The following is an 18607-nucleotide window of genomic DNA, read 5'->3' on the forward strand; positions in this document are numbered from 1 at the left end:
GGGACAAACTCTGTTAGAGTTAATTAAAGCCATTGAAGAAGAATTAAGTCATGTCTGGAATGAAGCGGCAGCGTGTCAATGTTTAGAGGGGCAAAACAATGTTTACAGCAGACCCTTCCCACAAGTGCAACCCAGCCTGCCATCACAAGGTGTCTGAAAACACTGAAGACGAATTCTTATCGAGCTCATCTCCCCTCCTAATTACATGTTTTTGCTTTTTGCCATACACAGCACAAACTCGCCCAAATACAGGCTGTGAATCTAAGTAGCCGTTTACAATAAACCTCACAGCGGCCAGATTTAGATAGGGAGGCATTAATTCTGACACACCAAAATGGAAAAAAGTAATCCAATTGAAATAAAAAAGGAGCCATGCCTCACTGCGGTCACTGCCACTTTCATGGTGAGATGCAATGGCGTATCTGCAGCTTAGAAACTTGTTAAATGTCGACTCCACCTCCCACGCTACTCTGTCATTTCATTCGAAGAGTTTACCGAAGATGCCCATGGCTCGCTGAATGCTCATCTGTGGCTGGCAGGGTAAATGATACGGTGAAAGCGGAGGAAAGGCTTTTCTAAAACCACAGATATATTACACAGTCCCAGGCCATTCACGATTCTTATGTACAGCAGATGTAAGCTGATGAAGATCAGGAAGTTAACACGGTTTAAGCTGCAGAAAGCATTACTTGGATAAGTCATGAGTCAGAGTTGTACTGGTTGTCAACCTCAACCATGTCAGGCTATCATCAGGATTACTTCACAACCACTTTTAGATACAATTCATGATGTTTATTGATAATACAATTATTTATTCTTGTTTCATTAATTTGATTTTGTTAATTTCATTGATTTCTTTCTTTTTTTTTTTGCTTACTGAATTTTGCATTTATTCTACTTGACATGTGTAAAAAAATGTCATGTGAGGCAGAAAGAGAAACAGAAAAACCAATTTTAAAAAAACTACTCACTGAATGTATAAATATCACATGGGCTGCGAGTGGAGCCTAATGAGACTCAATCTTACCAGGAAGGGTGGAGCCAGAGTTAACCATGGCCACGGTCTTGACCTTTGGTTAAGCTACAAAACCAGTGGTGACACCCATTAGAGCATCTCCTACAGTTAAAGATGGAATTAGTCCGAATAGTTCTCTGTGAACATCAAATAGTATTTTTGCTTTAAATGCCCATCCCCAATCTCAGTATGGCAACTCCTAGATAAATTACAACTGCTTGCTTGGCTTCAAGCTATTAACTTGTAGCCAAACCAAAGCTTGTTCTAGCCAACTGATGTCATATGAGAACCTACTGGCCACAGCTACAAGTGTGATAAAAGATAGATGGTCCACTCAGTCATCTAAATGGTAAATGGACTGATTCTTATATAGCGCTTTTCTACTCTCCCAGAGTACTCAAAGAGCTCATACAACACGCCACATTCACCCAGTCACACCCATTCTAACAAGCACTATCTCTTTACTGAGTGCTTTCTAACTACACTCACACACATTCATACTCCGATGGATGCATCGGAGAGCAACTTGGGGTTAGTATCTTGCCCAAGGATACTTGGCATGCAGACTGGAGGAGCCTGGGATTGAACCTCCAACCTTCCGATCAGTAGGTGACCTGCTCTACCTCCTGAGCTACAGCCACCCATCTAACAAGTATTGTTTGAAAGTTCTGTACTTTTTCAAACAAATTCCAGGAGCACAGTCGCAGATGATTCTTCACATTTAAGTAACAAAAGAGCATGAAACAGAGGGATAAATGTGACTGAAAGTAAATGATCTGCATGTCAGTGAGGATCATAGGACAATTACAAAAAACAAGCAGTCCACATGCATGGGTCACGAATGGAAACTCCTGTAACACTGTAACATTAAAGTATTACAGTGATGGTCTTTAGTACATTTAATGAGACAGGAGTCAGAAAATGATAACTCCTTCCACCTGGGAAGTTGGTCCAGTGGCTGCAGCATCAATTCCGTCTGGTTGGTCTTTTTGTAAAGAATGTTAAACCTTCCTCCTTCCTTAAGAATTTAATACCAAATGCTCCATTTCACTACACCTTTACTTGCCTGGTCACACCAAAGTACAGATGAGAGAAAAAAAGAAGTTAGTCAGAAAAAAACAGTGTTTGCTAAGCTCTTGGTCATCTTTTAGTTAAATTGCCATTCTACAACAACCATGTTACTGGAGCAGGAATTTTTGAGTTTCTTGACCCAATCATTGGCAATTTAACAGACAGCGGACTGACTCTGACTTCTGGCCATTTTATCATCATTTAGATGCACGAAACTTGTTGAAGGAACCAAAAGCATTGAAATCACAAGTTCACTGCACATGGTTGCAATAATTTTGTTTGCACCACAACCTCTGGTCACTGTTTTGCCTACTATGACTGTAGCATAAGCATTGTGGAAGTGAAGAGTCCAATTGCTACAACTGCTACAGTCTTGAATGGCACATGTTTTCTTATTCAAGCTTCCATTTCATAACACTTTCAGAGGGTAGCAGGTCTAGACTGCTGGCAGGGGAGTTTGGCATTGTCCTGCTATTTTAACTTGGTGCTGATAATAAGCGGGTTTGATTATTAGCACACACCACTTCTTGTCAATCCATCTTAAATAAACTTGGCTCTAATTCATTGTTCAGTGGTTTCTGGAGTGGTCCTGTGCCCGTGTTGTGATTTCCAGAATGATGTAGTGCTGTCTAAAGACCCAAAGATCACAACTCCCTACAACCTACTCTAACCCTGAAGCAATGTATAAACATCCCCCACTTTAAAAAGCGCAAAAAATATGTTTTTTCAAGGTACAGTACAGGAAGGAAAAAGGGCCTTGACCACGTTTTCTTCAAACATGTTGACAATAAAGACTTATATAATCATCACCATCATGCAGTATTGGTTTTCAGCCCTATCTGTTGCATAAAGGGATTGTTTTCTATTATGTATTATAAATGCTAAAATCCCAGAATTCTCTTAAAATCTACTACTCTATGAAACTATTTGCCCAAAAAGTGTTTCATTCTCATCTTTACTTCTGAGGGATTCAGTTTCTCTGGGATGCTCTTTTTTCTTCTCCTAATTACTGTTTATTTTTTTGCTTGATATTAGATAACTGTCCTAGTCTATTATTGCTGCCTCTTTCACAACTTTTTAAAAATGTGTTGCAGACAGCAAAGTGATCATTTATTTTGAAAGGTTTTAATATGTTTTTATTTTTTTTGTCTAAACATTGATCTTAAATGATTAGTAAATGACTGTTGTTAAACATTAAAACTAAAGCAGAATGCCTTTTTCAGATATGTAGCTTTAGATCATTGTCCAATTACACAATTTAGTTTTTTTTTTCTCTGTAACACAGACTGCCATAAAAAAAAATAAAAATAAAAAAAATCCCACACTAACAATAACTTCCCTCCAGCTATCCTCCAGCTGCACTGGTAGAGCAGCACCCAGCTCCCTGAGCCTGAAGCGCAAACAGGAGGCTTCTCACAGGACGAAGCAGGTGAGCGTCTTAGAAAAAAAACCTCACTTCTGCCTCCTGGTGTTTCAAAGCTGCACTGTGGATCTCAGCCTCAAAAACCACAGACTGGTTTGCAAAAATTACACAGACAATATACAGACATAAACATGCCAGCATCATGACATGTTTTTACTCTGAGAAATATAAACCTGAACACAAATGAAAGGTCAGACTGCTGAGTTTGGAAATGCGTTTAGAAGAATACACACAGTCTGCTGAAAATTACACATGAGAAAGGGAAAGTTTCCAGCACCCATTAAAAGATGGGTGCAAATTCACATTTAACCCAATGTGACTGAAAATAGCTGTCTGCTCCGTATAGCACACCACAGCCTGACCAGTACAGAGCCTTCCGACTGGAGGAAAATATTGTCAGACTTGCAGTCTTTACTTTTCCAGAAAAAACATCCCGTCACAACCCACTTAGTCAATAACTTGATGTTTTTAGACTTTAAGAAAACACCTATGTTTGTGCAATTAAAAATGCTAAACAGGGACACTAACGCAGACATCTGTCACAAGAGTGGCAGTCAAAAGAGCTGTTAAAGGTGTTATGTTCACAGATCACCCTCACTGAGACATGTCACCCATAGGAAGTCTGCTAGGAATCCCCTGACTGCTGCTGCTCCGCACAGACAGAGAGAACCAGAAGGAGTGAGGAGAGAGAGAGAGAGAGAGAGAGAGAGAGAAAGAAAATCACCCTAGAGTGACAAGTGACATGGCACCATCATTAAAGATGACATCAGAATAAGGGAGGAACTTCCAGCAGGCAGATCCTCCACGCTGCTAAAGACCAGTATAAATACCTTGAGCCCAGTGCCCTGGGAAGCAGCAGCAGCCGCTCAGTCAAGAGAGACTCCACAACTAAGGATATACGAGCACCACGCCGGGACAGCAGCCTCCCAAGTTCCCCACTGTTTCTCCAGAGGCCTAAACCTTCCCGGTAAGGTGGCTTTTGCCTGATTTCAGGGGAATGTATCAGGGGATTCCCAGCTGGAGCCTGGCTCTGACTGAGAGGTGGGTCAGAGTGCTGACTGTAATGAGCCATGTGCTGCAGCTGGGTTTACACCAGGAGAGAGATTGCACCTGAGAGTGCCGATCCAACAAAATATTCCTCTAGCAGTGAATCAATAGATGTATGATTTTTTTTTTTTAAAAAGGACAAGCCAGTTTAATTTTTGGCCATCTCCTTCACTTGCACTGATTGTATGTGAAGATGCTTTTTCTCATAAAAGTGATTTTCTTTTTTGTCTTTGCAGGTTTAGCGTCACAAGATGGACCTGAGGGTAACAAGCCTCCTCCTCGTCCTCCTAGCATTAGCTGAGGCCACGCCTGAGAGGTATTATCATGTCCCAAAAGTGAGCAAGACTCCCTACCCTGTCAAGAGTCATGGTGAGTTTTATTGTGTGTGTTTTATTTTCATAAAAATCCCAATAACAAATCGAGGAGGAGCCAGAATAGAAAACATGCCTTAAAAAAACATGCAAAAAGTGCATCTATTTCTTTTAGTATGTTAACTCCAGACAAGCCCAGTGTTCAAATGACTGCAGGCTGGAACGCACACCTCTTTTAGACTCCATCAATTTCATAATCCATCACATTTTTGTTGAGCAGTTAAAACCAAATGAAAGTGCTAAAAAGGAATAAATGACACTTGTCATATTTTGTAACCTGCTCTATTGCTGGAAAAATGAGGGAAACAGTACAAATGATGAATAAGATGAATTAAGCCATATCATTCCAATACTACCATCTTTAATGCCCACCAGGTCACTGAAGACCAGGGTCATGGTCATGGTCGGGTTTCATTTTAGCCACATACTGTCAGAAACTACAAGATCCTGCATTGGGCATACATTTATTTTAAGCGTACAGTTCACCAAACTCTACAAAGGTCAGCACTGACCTGGTGGACATTAAGTTACAAAATGTATAAAGGTTTAAAAACTTGACCAAAATAAAATAGTAGTAATTTTTAATAAAACTTATAATATTCACTGGGTTGCTTGAAAACCATGTAGGGTTCTAGCCACATACTAAATAAGCATAGCTTTAAAAACTTGAAGATTTTGCCTTTTACAGACATTTTTGCCTCATACTGTTACAAGATTCCAGTTTGGGTATGCTAGCCTGAATATTCCATATAAAGGGAGGAGATGTGAACCTAAGCCTAACTCCGTCCCTTACGATAAACTGGTTGCCAGCAACCTGGTGGACATTAAGAGGTTTAAAAAGGAAACTCAAAGCAAGGTTTTCAAGTCACCACCTCACGACAAAAATTGCCGTTTGAGCTGTCACCACTGATCTGATAACCTGCATGAACCCTGCAAACACAGCAGCCTTTTACATAGGTTGAAGACAATCTTTCAACAAGCTACACGTCATTATCCTCATCATAATTATCATCGCTACGAATGTCACATATCCTGGCAAACTCCTGACTCATATACATATGGAAAGTGCCACCCTCCTTAATTAAGTGCTATCAAGCAGGCCAAGTAAACTGCTGTGTACCGCTGTATATAACTGAAAGGTGGGGTAAGGCTGTAAGCAAGCACTTGTGCTCTGGATAAATTAAGTTTAAAGAGGAAAGCTGTGTATACTGCATGTGTCATAAAAAACAAAGCAGTAGTTATGACACAGCAACCAAGATGATGCCTAAAACTAAATTTTATACCCCAACAAAACAAAGAGTCAAACTTTCAGAAGGACTTATTTCTGCTACTTTGCTCTGATGTGGTTTGACTTGTGTGCCTTTACGTAAATCTAGATTTCAAAGTCAACAATGCAAGCTCAAATTTGACAAATCTCCAAAACAGATGCTGCGACCACGTTGCAGGCACGCCCTCGCAAAGTGCCTTGTGGTATTAAAATCACACCATACAATTACAAGGGGAAAAAAACCTATACAGGCTGCGGAGAAATGCTCTCATAAGTTCAAACAGTAAATCTCCCAAACAAACCACAGCAAATTTAATGGACCTTCACTCAGCTGAAAGAATGGAAACAGTCTTTCTAATATAAAAGACAGAATCAAGAGTCAGACTGAGGGGGTATTTACTGAAGCAGCCAAACTGAGCGTGGATAATGACACTACATGGAATGTGAGCCTAACCATGCACAGTGTTTACAGGCAACACGCAGTTCAGATCAGGGGTTAGCTACCGAGGCCAGTATCATCACCTTCATTTTGTGGTTTTCTTGGCTGCCAAAAATTCCCACTTCTGGCACAAACATCTCCTGTGAGGTTTCAAGCACAGCCTTTATGTGACAGGAAAATGATAGCCCTCTCAGAGAACTTTTTTTTCTCAAAACACCATCTCAAAAGAGAGGCCAGCACCATTTGATTTGTTTCTCTGACAGGTCTTCATTTGACAAGGATGCATCCAGAGTTATGATGAAAAGCTACAGCATTTATATAAATGATTTGTCTTGTTAATATTAAAGCTCAGAGTGCTCAGGTTTTCATTTTTACAGTAGAAATGAAAATGATAATTATATTATTTATAAAGATACTTAAAGGTAGACAGCTCTGGAAACTGTGTTCTTTACTTTACTTTCACTAAAAGTATTAAATTAACTTTAAGATACTACCAAACTGAAAAATAATACATGTAAGTTTAAGTCATCAGTAAAAATTCCAATGCATGAACAACAAATGTAATCTCTTAATCTCAGCCATGTCGTCTGCAAAAGACTTGAGGTTAGGGTTGATTTTCACCAAACGGGCATATTTTCAGAAACTAAAAAATGTTGCCTTTCAAATCAAGTCTCTTACATGCATTTTGATCCTGCAGTTAACCCCCCATTTTTTAACGATTTCTAGTTGCATATTTCAAAAAAGACAAAAACTCCTGATACATGGTATATGTGAACCTAATCCTAATCCAAACCAGTCTGCTAGCAACCTGTTTGATGTTAAGAGGTCAAGAGACAACATAACTAGACTGTCTGGAAGTTATATGTGTTACCTTAGGTTTGAAGAACAAACTGCCAACTTTGTCCATGATGCTCCCTATCTACTGTTAAATTGGAGTAAAGCTATAAATAGTTTGTATTGTTGGAGAAAAGGAACTATGCTTAACTACACCTATATTATAGCTGTAAATTTAGTGAACACTAACTTCCACTACAAACTGGCATTATACACCAGTTTAGCACACATATTCATCCCACTTTAGCCATTACTTGTACTTGTATTGTACTTTATATGGCACGAAATGCATTAAGATGATGTTGATTTGATGCCACTAACTACACATTTACTAGCATGGGCAGTACAGGAAAAGGATGGGTGCAGTATTGGGTGGACATATACAGCTGCTGTTCATAGGAGAGGGTACAACTGGGTCTTATACCAGCAAGCATAAACTGTGTGGGAGCAACACCACAGATTACTGTGCTGTGAAGATCATGCTGTGAAAAACCCACTCCACAATTTACAGGGATCAGTGTTTCAAGTCAGATTGTGATCTTATGGAGAAGATATCAGATGTCAGGGTTATTCAAGAGTCATAAAAGGCTGTACAATAAATGGACACAAGATGCTCTATTATGAAGCCACTATCTCAACATATAAATTCAATTTCAGTTCATCAATACATTTACTAAATTCAAAGATAAAAATAGAGCTGACCAAAAGCTAAAACCAGAAAAAACAGAGGCATAATAACATTTTGACATATACATTCTATCAACTGATTAATTACTTTTTTGTGGGTTTTTTGTAATCCCTAGCTGTTGAAGGCCAGCAAGGCCCTCAAGGTCCTCCAGGTGAGCCAGGACCAATGGGACCTCCTGGACCTCCTGGAAAGAGTGGTGTGGGACACACTGGACCACAAGGCCCACCTGGACCACCCGGACCACCTGGTTTCACTCAAGCAGGTAAACCTGGTGTCTCAGGTAGCCCTGGAAAACCAGGCGCCCCTGGAAAGCCTGGAGAAAGAGGTCAGCCTGGCGCAACTGGACCAATGGGTCACAGAGGTGCACCTGGTACCCCTGGATCTCCTGGACCTGCTGGACTTTCTTCTGTTGGAAAACCTGGACCAGCTGGGATCTCTGGAGCAATGGGTCCAAGAGGAGAGCCTGGTTTAAAGGGACATCCTGGAATTCCTGGTCTTCATGGACCCAAAGGAGAGAGAGGCATTGGAGTTCCTGGCGTTCAAGGACCAGCAGGGCCTGTTGGGCCAATGGGCCCATCTGGAATGCCTGGAAAACCTGGAATTGGTAAACCTGGTGCCACCGGTTATCCTGGAGAACCTGGCAAGCCTGGTGAGCCTGGAAGAGATGGTTCACCTGGACCAATGGGTGTGCAAGGGCCAAAGGGTCATACTGGGCAACCAGGCACAGGAGCACCAGGAAAACCCGGTCAGAATGGCACCCCAGGTATGCCTGGACCAATGGGAGTAAAAGGTCCACAGGGTCCTGCTGGTCAACCAGGCTCACCTGGCATGCCAGGTGTTGGCAAAACAGGTGAACCTGGAATTCCAGGTAGCAGAGGAGCCCCCGGTAGTCCAGGAACTACTGGTCAAAAAGGAGAGCCAGGCCCAACTGGATTTACTGGTCAGCCAGGTGCTACTGGTCCCATGGGTCCAGCTGGCCCACAGGGTGCAAGAGGATTTCAGGGTGAGACAGGCCCAGTTGGGCCCAAAGGTGACATTGGCATGGTAGGTGCACCGGGCCCAAGAGGAACCAAAGGAGAACAGGGAGCTCCAGGTTTCACTGGAAAACCAGGTACCCCTGGAGCAGTAGGTCCATCGGGAATCCCAGGTCATAATGGTGCTCAAGGTCCAAAGGGTTCACAAGGCCATCAAGGTGCCCCAGGACTCCCAGGTATTAATGGTGCCCAAGGGCCAAAGGGACACACTGGCACCCCAGGAGCACCAGGTAAAAGCGGTGAGTCTGGACTGCCTGGACCAATGGGACCCGTTGGACCTCCTGGTCCTTCAGGTCCCACTGGATTCAAGGGTCATCCAGGTCTTCCAGGTCCACCTGGCCCAGCTGGCTTGACAGCTAAGGGAATTCCTGGTCCCCATGGTCCTCCTGGAATTCCTGGTTCCAGAGGTCATGATGGTCTCCCAGGTCCTGCTGGTCCTCCTGGACCACCTGGTCCACCAGGAGAAATGGTCTACCACCATGAGAAGAGCATGCCAATCAAATCTCATGAGGTTGTGATGCCTCAGATGATTAAGGCTCCTATGTCCGCTTTTAGTGCTGTGCTAACCACGGCCTACCCCCCAGCAGGAACCCCTATTCAGTTTAACCAGATTCTGTACAATGGAGAGAACCATTATGACCCTCACAGTGGCGTGTTCACCTGCCAGGTCCCAGGCCTCTACTATTTCAGCTATCACTTTCATGTCAATGGTGCCAATGCTTTGGTGGCCCTCTACAGAAATGAGGAGCCAGTTCTTTTCACCTATGATGAGTACAACAAGGGCTTCCTGGATGAGATGGCAGGCAGTGCTGTTCTCCAGCTGTATACAGGTGACAGAGTCTATATTCAGGTCCCTGATGAGGAGAGTAATGGCATATTTGCTGCCGATAATGTTCACTGCGGTTTCTCTGGGTTCTTGATTGCCTCAACGTGATTTCACAAATCCAAATAAACCTCAAAACCTTATAAAACATTTAAATACTCAGAGAAAAATATCACTTTACAAAGTTCAGAATTTGGATTGCAGATTAAAGAAAAATGTGGTTACAAGTTTTAAAGGTTTAACCGCCTCATTAAATGTCTTCAATTTGCTAAGAAGTTGTTCAGAAATTTATTGCAGATTAAAAATGATCACTTTCCCCAGTTTACTTTGTGTGTGCCTTTGGAATTTTAAAATCCATGAAACATAACAACATAAGATACATGATACTTTAAGTGGTGCTCTACAACTGCCTGTAACATTTACAGCATGTCTTTTACTTGTGTTTGTTTTATTAATGTCTGTTGTTTAAGAATTTTCCTGTAATATACATATAAAAAGACATACAAGAAGGCAAACGTGTACTATATGTCATTAGAGATCAGCACATTCTCACAAGCACTGTGATCAGGAAAGGAACGTAAGATAAAAAAAATTCAAACCATTTTTCTAAACAACTATGTCTCCTTGGATGTGTTAAGTTATGTACCACTCACTGACCAAACATGGAATAAAAGTTCTTATTTGAAAACAAAAGATTACCTATGTGTGTTAATTTGTGTTCTTCTCATAAGAAATCTAAAATGTATGCAGGTTTGTAATAAAATTCTTACCTCTGAACGCAGATGTGTTGTAATTGTGGTCAATGGCAGCCACCATATCTTTCCAAAAGTCAGAATTCACCTCATTTCCTCGCTGTTTGAGAAACAAACATAAATTAAGTTTCAGTATGTGTTCTCGTCATGAAAATGCCAACCAATATTACAAATCTCACAGTAACAAAACAAAAATGACCTTGTGCAACATGTCAACGACTCGTCCACAGAGAAGGGCACCAGGCAGATCAAAGTAGTTATCATAGAAGTAGTATTTTGCTGCAAAGACCAAAAGAAAATATTAGCAAATGAATGAAATGTAAAAAAAAAACTGTGAAAAAATATAAAGAAAATATACATTAGCTTCTCAACTGCTTAAGCTCCAACAAGTCACTGGCAAACCACTACGCCTGAATTTAGCCACAAATTAAAAAAGCACAGTTTCAAAAACATTACAGTGAAAGATATTACCTTTCAAATCAAGTTTTTCACATGCAATCTGCTGTAAGCTTATTATTCAGTTTAAGATTATTATTCAGTAAGGTATCCCAAATAGGTGAAATTTCCATATAAAGGAGAAGACATCACCAACCCACAGGTCTCTAGTGATATGGTAGATATTAAGAGGTCAGGAGCTAACAGCTTACAGTTACTGATTGATACAGATGGATGTAAACATCATACAAGATCTCGTGAAGGAGGTACTGAGGCTATTAAAGTGATTCCACTCTCTTTTGGGGCCATAATGTTTGATGATTTCTTCTGTGCTGAGATCACTGGTTCCATGTGTCGCTCTATTCAAACAGAAGAAAAACCGTGATAAAGTTATCATCTCACTTTGAAGTTCTGTGAACGCTGAAACTGTCATGATGCAGACTCATACCTTAAGACAGTTCCATCTTCCGCTAGCTTTACAAGGTTTCCATCCTCCAGATCCACCACTAGCCCTTTAAAACTGAACACAAAAGTCTCTGTTAGAAAAACTATCTGCAGTTACTTGATTTACAAGTACAAGATCAGTGGTCAAGCAATTGTTTGCCATCTGTTGAGCCTACCAATTGTTGGTTTCACCGTGTGTTCAGTGGAAAATGCTTATACGCCACAGCCAGATGGATAAAGAATGTGTATGCACAAAAACTTGCATAAATGGGAAATGTGCTGTAGAACTATAGCAACACCAGGCGTACGTCTGACCATACCTACAACTCTTTTTTTAAGCAAGGCAAGACCTTTGGACTTGAGCAAAATAATAAGGTGAAGCCATATTTAACATTTAACAGCAACATTTTCACATTTCAAATTGTACCCTAATAAATGGGTGCTATAAATAGCTGATGTTTTCTTTCTGCAAACTGATGTACTTTTTTCTTTTTTACATCTGCCAGGTCCTTTTGTTCTAAATGTAGAGTTGATAGCCTCCATTACTCTTTCTCCTTTGAGTAGTTTTTCTTTTGCTGTCTGATATCAGATCTAAGATCGCTAAACACACATTTCTATTGTGAATTTACATCCATCCATGGCTAATAAAGGGAGCGGGAATGAGCCACAGGTGTAAAAACACAAGACGACTAACATTTATTAAACAAGACTGTGTCCATGCACAACTGTGTAAATCTGATAAAAAAAATAATGTGTGGGTAAATTACAATAAAGTTTCTTGAGTCTATGTAGCATTTTATTGTAACTTAAAGACTGTTATCAGGGTGTAGATGCCATAAAAGTGCAAAAACAACTCCAAATTGATTCATTATTAATTATCTTTTCAACCTGAAAACACCAACATGAATTTTGTAACACTATCACTACCTTATCCAGCTAGCATTAGCCAATTAGCTGAAGAATTAGCTTGTCTTTTGTATCCTGACATCCCTTTTGAAGAGGAAATTTTGACCCATTCAGATGTAAAACTTTTGCATACCTTTTATACAGAATATATAAGGGACATTCTTTTTCATGCTTTTGTCCTGGTGAAAGTACTCAAGATATACTTAAAAGAAAACCACCAAAGTGGAGCTCCTGCAATGACTTTGATTGATTAAAAGTGATTAAAATACAACTTTCAGTATGTCCACACTTCTTTGGTTTTGTACATATGAGAGGCAGAATATTTGTGGTTTGAAACAAATTGATATGTCTGCACTATGGTTTGATGAAATGTTCAGTAAGGTTGAATGGTACTCTGCCCTTCAGGGCTTCACACAAATGAAAACTGTGAATAGGAATGCTTGCACTTCGGTGGGTGCTGATAGTGACATCTGAATGCGAATATTGATTTTACTTGGATATGGGTTAGTACTGGCCTACTAACAGTCAACACAGCAGAGGGAAAGATACATTCATCAATGATGAAGTGCAGGTTAACATTCTGTTCTTCAAAGATGTTACTTCTTTTTTAGCCATTAATATCAGATGAATGTAGTACCTGAGGGATCGTCAGATATTCATTACACGTGTTTCTGTCCCATTTTGCTTTAGGCCGACAAAACTGATGCTGCTGCTGACTCACCAGAAATCCCAGGTAGCAGGAGTTAGATTCAGCAGGTCTTTGTCATATCCTTTATGCTCCACCAGATATCTGGCAAAGCTCTCGTAGATAAGCTGTAAACACAAAGAGCACATACCATCACACACTGAAGTGTACAGAGAGTGCTACAGAATGCCAAAAATATACAGGTTTATATTCCAAATTAAGGCTATACTAAAGACTTTCCTCATTCTTCTCTGGTGAAGGTTATTAGCATTTTTTCAACATGTTTTATACGGGGGGGTTTATTTATACTGGGGGTTTATTTATTCATATCTAAACCATGCTTTTCTTTTCTTAACAAGTTAACACACTCATTGCCAAAAAAAAGACCTATTATGACCCTGATATAATGAAGAACAACTAGTTATTGCTCATAACCGCTCAGGTTTGTTTGTTTTTTAATTTACAGAAATACTTATTATAGAATATGACCTCCATGAGTCAGCATAAGCATAGAAACAGCTGCACAAAGTATGGGTCCACAAAGGGAACCAATGGATTATAGTGCTCACAGACTCTAAAGACCCGAAGGTAACTATAAACTGGAGAGCTCACGTACTAAGCTTGTCAGTATTTAAACCTTTCATGTTACACATATCTGTATGATGCTTTGTGAATATCAAAGGAAAAATCCACATCACGGCATTAAGTTAGTTTTCACTCACAGATAATAAACACTAGTCTATTAAAACTGGACGACATCTTTATCACTGACATATCCATTATGTGATATGTGTAAAGAATTGAACTGTGCGTATCTGACATTGATGGAAAACAAATGAACTCCAGGCCTTGGTAAGTTGCAGGAAACAAGGATTCAGCAGTCATTTATTTGTCATACGATGTCACGGGATCCAGCAACACCCCGCGAGTCCGCAGTGTTGTTATTATTTACTCTAACGACATCAGATGAAGAAGGGTGTGAAAAATGTGCTGGCTATCAGCAGGCCTCTGAGGGGACTTAAACACTTAAAGACATGTATGTGTGAGCATCACCGCCGACGTTCACCCCGTGAGTCACGCAGAGTGACTGCAGCAGCGGCAGCATCACATCACATCCAACCTCCCACAGCACACTCCAGCGTTTTCACCAGCGAGCCTTGATGCCAGTGAAAAATGCCACAGATGCCCGCTGAGCCCGCTGGCCAGCCACGGGTTGTTTCTATTCCAGATGTGTTGCGAGCCAGCGCCTCGCGGCCACCGTACGGTTGTGTGCGTGTGAAGCTAGCCGCTCGCGCTGCACACTCACCCTGGAGGTCTCTTTCAGATGGTAGCGGCAGAGCGTGTGATCCAGGTCGAAGCCGATAACGTCGCAGTCCGAAAGGCTGAAGTATTCGCTCATTGTTGCTGAGGCTGGGGGACGCTCCGAAGCACCAACTTGGGAACAGCAGCACAAACACTCCGAGTGTGTCAATGTCACCGTGTGACGGCGAGGATGGCTCTGCGCTCTGCCTGCGCGAAAATAATCCCACCAGCGCGGCTTTCCCTCAACGCAAATGGCTGATCACAGAACGGTTAATGTCAATAAGTTGTCCACATGGAGGCAGAAGTTTAACTCCTGTGTGCCAGAAGAAGACAAGACAGCACGCAGTGCTTCCGGGTGTGAAACCGTAATACACAGTGTATAGGTATCGGGTAAATTAGGTAAAAGTCGTCCATCTAGGGCACGCAAAGGCTAATGCCTGCAGTAGTGATTGCAGCATCCCACCACGTACATATACCCGCACTTGTACAGATATAATTAGTCTCTCCAGTTGGAGGCTCTGGGAGATCACAACAATGCACGGTTTGTCACACAGAATAGACTAAATTAATCATGTATACACTGTACACAAACAGAAAACAGCAAATGCTTACAGACAACTGAACCTGATAGCCAGCGTTAAAGACAAATACAAAAAAAAACTGGATCAAAAAATAGACAATGTAGAAAATCAAGACATAAATACACAGAACACAAAGAAACTAAAACCACGAATAGATGAAAAAAACAAAGAATTAATAAATCTGGAAAACACAAAGTAATACAAACAGCATTCATAAAAACATAAAGCTGTTTTTTCTGGTTGCCAGAAAAAAAGCTTTAAAGATGATGAAGAATCTGCTGAAGAATCAGCATATATGCAAAAACATACTTCTAGTTGTGCTGCTTCAGAAATAAACACACACAAACAAAAAGAAGGACAATTCAAGTCTATGAACATGAACAAATGCAGCACAGTTGGCAGATATCTTGAATAGCCAAATCATGAATCTAAATCATGTGGTCTAAAATCATGTGTTTATCCATTTATTCTTCCTCTTTGTGAACATTTCCTTGTTTGTCATAAGAACGACCTGAAACCGGAGGGTACTTCACCTTTCACCATGTGACAGATGGGACAGATTCTAATAGCAAAACTGAACTGAAGAAGTTAAGAAGATGGACAATGGCAATGCCAAGGAGCTGTCAGACCACACATGTTAAATAAATGTATACACAATATAGACTTTAAAAATAGTTTTAAGTTAAAAGTACATTACAAATTTAAGAGAATGTGAAAAAAAAAACATACATGAGAGCAGGCTGTAGTTGACTTATTTTACTCAGTGCTGATACAACCACCGCTCCCAAACCCAACCTTAATTTTAAGGTCAATTTGTCTTACACAGCTACCACCATCCAAACATCACCTGAAGTCGCCTTTGTTGTAGTTTGCACTACTGTAGGACCACATTAGGCCATGACACATTAGGCCATGACATAACCTTACAGTAACCTGTCTTTCAATCTTTAGCTTTTTATTTTGTTCTCAAGAGAAATCCTTTCATTTTTCAACAGCACACTTTTATATTTTCATCCCCACGTGTCGTGGATTTTACAGGACATGTAACATAAGATTAATTTTAAATGTATTGGAGAAACATATTTGGTTTTGATTTATGTTTTCCTATTTTGTATATGTTTTATATTTGACCTTTTTCAAACAGAGTCACAAAGCATTTTTATTTCAACAGCCCTTATTGCCCTTAATAACAATTTTAACTATGTTTACCTCTTTCACCATTTCTACAGTTAAAAGAGGAAACAAAGGTCAGCAGTTAGAATCAAATTGTGGTGGCCAGTTATTTTGATATGTGTCTGAACTCCATCAGGAAGTCTGGCAGTAGCACCTCTATAGAGATGCAGAGTGTGGTATAGATAACAGACAGAAAGTACTACATATTATTCCCACATCATGGAGAAATGCAATAACAACATTATGGAAATAAAAATATGAAATATGCAAATTATTTAAGCATTGCAAAATTAACCAAAACTATTAATGGAATGTGAAGAAACAGCAATGACTTAATGAACAAAACATCTATGAAGTATGTTGTAGAGATCTAATCTGAAGGTGAACAGTGGCCAGGCTGGTGTAATATCAGTATGTACCCTAAGGTGGTGTGGAAAGATAATGTCCCTGCTGTCATGGGATGAAAGGCAAGGAGACAGACAAACATTCACTCTTACAACTCCAGTCTTTCCTAACATGCATCCTTTGGAATGCAGGTGGAAATCTGCACACGCAAAGGGACCAATCCAAAAGGGTAGTTTCAGAAAGAGAAAAACTTTTAATCAAAGCTTGGTTATATAATGCAAAATGAGCTCCTAAGTGAACATGATTCATAATAGTTGCTTTCTGGTAAGGAAGTCAGTGAGAAGAATGCTTGCTATGTTTGAAGCAAGGAGAACCAGTTGGTTGAGAGTGACGCATAGTAGCACTGTCCTGAAAAAGTATCTTCCAGTCAAGTGGAGTTAGGTTTGACACATATACTGCCCATTTCAAAATATGTTCATTTGTCATCATTTAAGTGTAATTTTAAATTCTCTTTGAATGTGTTACTGCATGTCAGTGTGTTCATGTCTGGAAATAATTTTGTTCACAGAGGTTTTTATTCTTTTTGTAAACATTGCATCCTTGTCATTGTGCTAATAGTCAGTGTTAGTCATAGGTCACATTATGGTAATCTTCCAAGCTAGAATGCTTTCCTGGAAGATAAAAAAGTCATGTCTAACCCAGGTTTGCTAAAAGTTGCTTTCGGATTAGATACTCATTTTCAACAGTATTAACACCAAAAGTTCCACCTTTGCCTCCTTCAGTTAAAAACTTCACACCCACTCAGCATAAAACATGGATGTAGCTTCTTGGGTTGAAAACAAAAGCCAATTTGGACATGCCTTAAACTTGCCTTCTATCTCAAGGACACCAGAAAGTGGTAATAACAGGTTGAAAAAAGTCTACAAGAATGTGGTTTTGTGCCTTGCCCTCTGTAAACACTTTCCAGATGAGTTTATGGACTCAGCCACTCACCTTTAGTCAGGTAATAATCAGTCGAGTCTTTTTTAGGAGTCTTGCTCATACTATTTTTAAAAATACTGGCAGCTGCCAGTGCTACCAGACTCCTAGTATAGACACCTATCTTATCAATCATAGTTGACATCTTTCTCGTGTTATCGTGTTGACAAGATTTTCAGAAAAAGTATCATCTGAAACCTAAGAGACCTCAAGGTGAATGAGTTCTGAAGTAAGATTTTTCAAATCAAATTCAAATTTTTCAAATCTTACTTCAACTTATTCTTGAGTTATCTTGTTCATAAAGTTGGGTGTCTGAGCCGCACACCCACTTGCCCCACAGGTAGACAATACCTCATGATTCAGTGCATGCTCACTGGCTAACAGCTTATTATGATTAGCTAATAAGCCTCAGAAATTGCAAGCTAACAGCACTTCAGATTACAGCCCAGATAAATGCCACACAGAGTTCCAGTAGCAGACACATCTCTACATCAACTGTTTAGAGGAGACTGCGTGAATCGGGCCTTTATTGTCAAAGAATAGGTAAAAAACACCAAGGAGAAGAGATTTGTTTGGGAAAAGAAAGACTGAATGGACATTAGATCAGTAGAAATCTGCGCTTTGGGCTGATGAGTCCAAATTTGAGATCTTTGGTTCCACCTTACAATAGGAGATAGGATAAATGGTCACTTGAAGCTGGTTATTCACTAGCCATCCTGGTCTAGGTTTGAGCATGCTCACATGAAAGGGGTGCCATTGGCAACATCTGGTCATTTACACTGATGGCTTACATTTTATGGTCAGTAAAACTGGAAAAGAGCTACTACAGTGGTGTGAGGAAGTGTTTGCCTGCCTCCCGATTTCCCATTTTTTTGTATGTTGGTCACACTTAAATGTTACAGATCAAACAAATTTAATTTAAATATAAGATAAAGATAACACAAGTAAACACAAAATACAGGTTATAAATGAAGGTGTTCATTATGGGGGGGGG

The 18607-nt window shown here is 40.2% G+C and overlaps 2 protein-coding genes across 2 annotated transcripts in view; one reads left to right on the top strand and one right to left on the bottom strand.

The window, feature by feature from the left end:
- The window catches only part of nt5dc1 (5'-nucleotidase domain containing 1), a 62919-nt gene extending 47949 nt beyond the window's left edge, over positions 1–14970 (bottom strand). Inside the window, exons 1-6 of the mRNA XM_005931032.3 lie at positions 14541–14970; positions 13271–13362; positions 11648–11719; positions 11449–11558; positions 10964–11043; positions 10783–10864 (exon numbers count right to left, since the gene is read on the bottom strand). Coding sequence (XP_005931094.1) covers positions 10783–10864; positions 10964–11043; positions 11449–11558; positions 11648–11719; positions 13271–13362; positions 14541–14633 — 529 coding nt within the window. The 5' untranslated portion in view covers positions 14634–14970. The remainder of the gene's footprint in view (positions 1–10782; positions 10865–10963; positions 11044–11448; positions 11559–11647; positions 11720–13270; positions 13363–14540) is intronic.
- Positions 4340–10705, top strand: col10a1b (collagen, type X, alpha 1b). The gene is made up of 3 exons (XM_005931031.2): positions 4340–4476; positions 4793–4925; positions 8271–10705. The coding sequence occupies exons 2-3, from the start codon at positions 4808–4810 to the stop codon at positions 10121–10123; spliced, it is 1971 nt and encodes a 656-aa protein (XP_005931093.1). The 5' UTR covers positions 4340–4476; positions 4793–4807; the 3' UTR covers positions 10124–10705.
- Positions 14971–18607: the final 3637 nt, after the last annotated feature.

This window comes from Haplochromis burtoni, unplaced genomic scaffold, assembly GCF_018398535.1.
Source record: "Haplochromis burtoni strain Fernald_Lab_line unplaced genomic scaffold, NCSU_Asbu1 Contig_103, whole genome shotgun sequence".
NCBI classification, from domain to species: domain Eukaryota; kingdom Metazoa; phylum Chordata; class Actinopteri; order Cichliformes; family Cichlidae; genus Haplochromis; species Haplochromis burtoni.

Coding starts and splice junctions, on each gene's coding strand:
- col10a1b (XM_005931031.2), top strand. CDS start 4,808: ATGGACCTGAGGGTAACAAGCCTCCTCCTCGTCCTCCTAGCATTAGCT. Junction 4,926..8,270: donor CTACCCTGTCAAGAGTCATG/GTGAGTTTTATT, acceptor TGTAATCCCTAG/CTGTTGAAGGCCAGCAAGGC.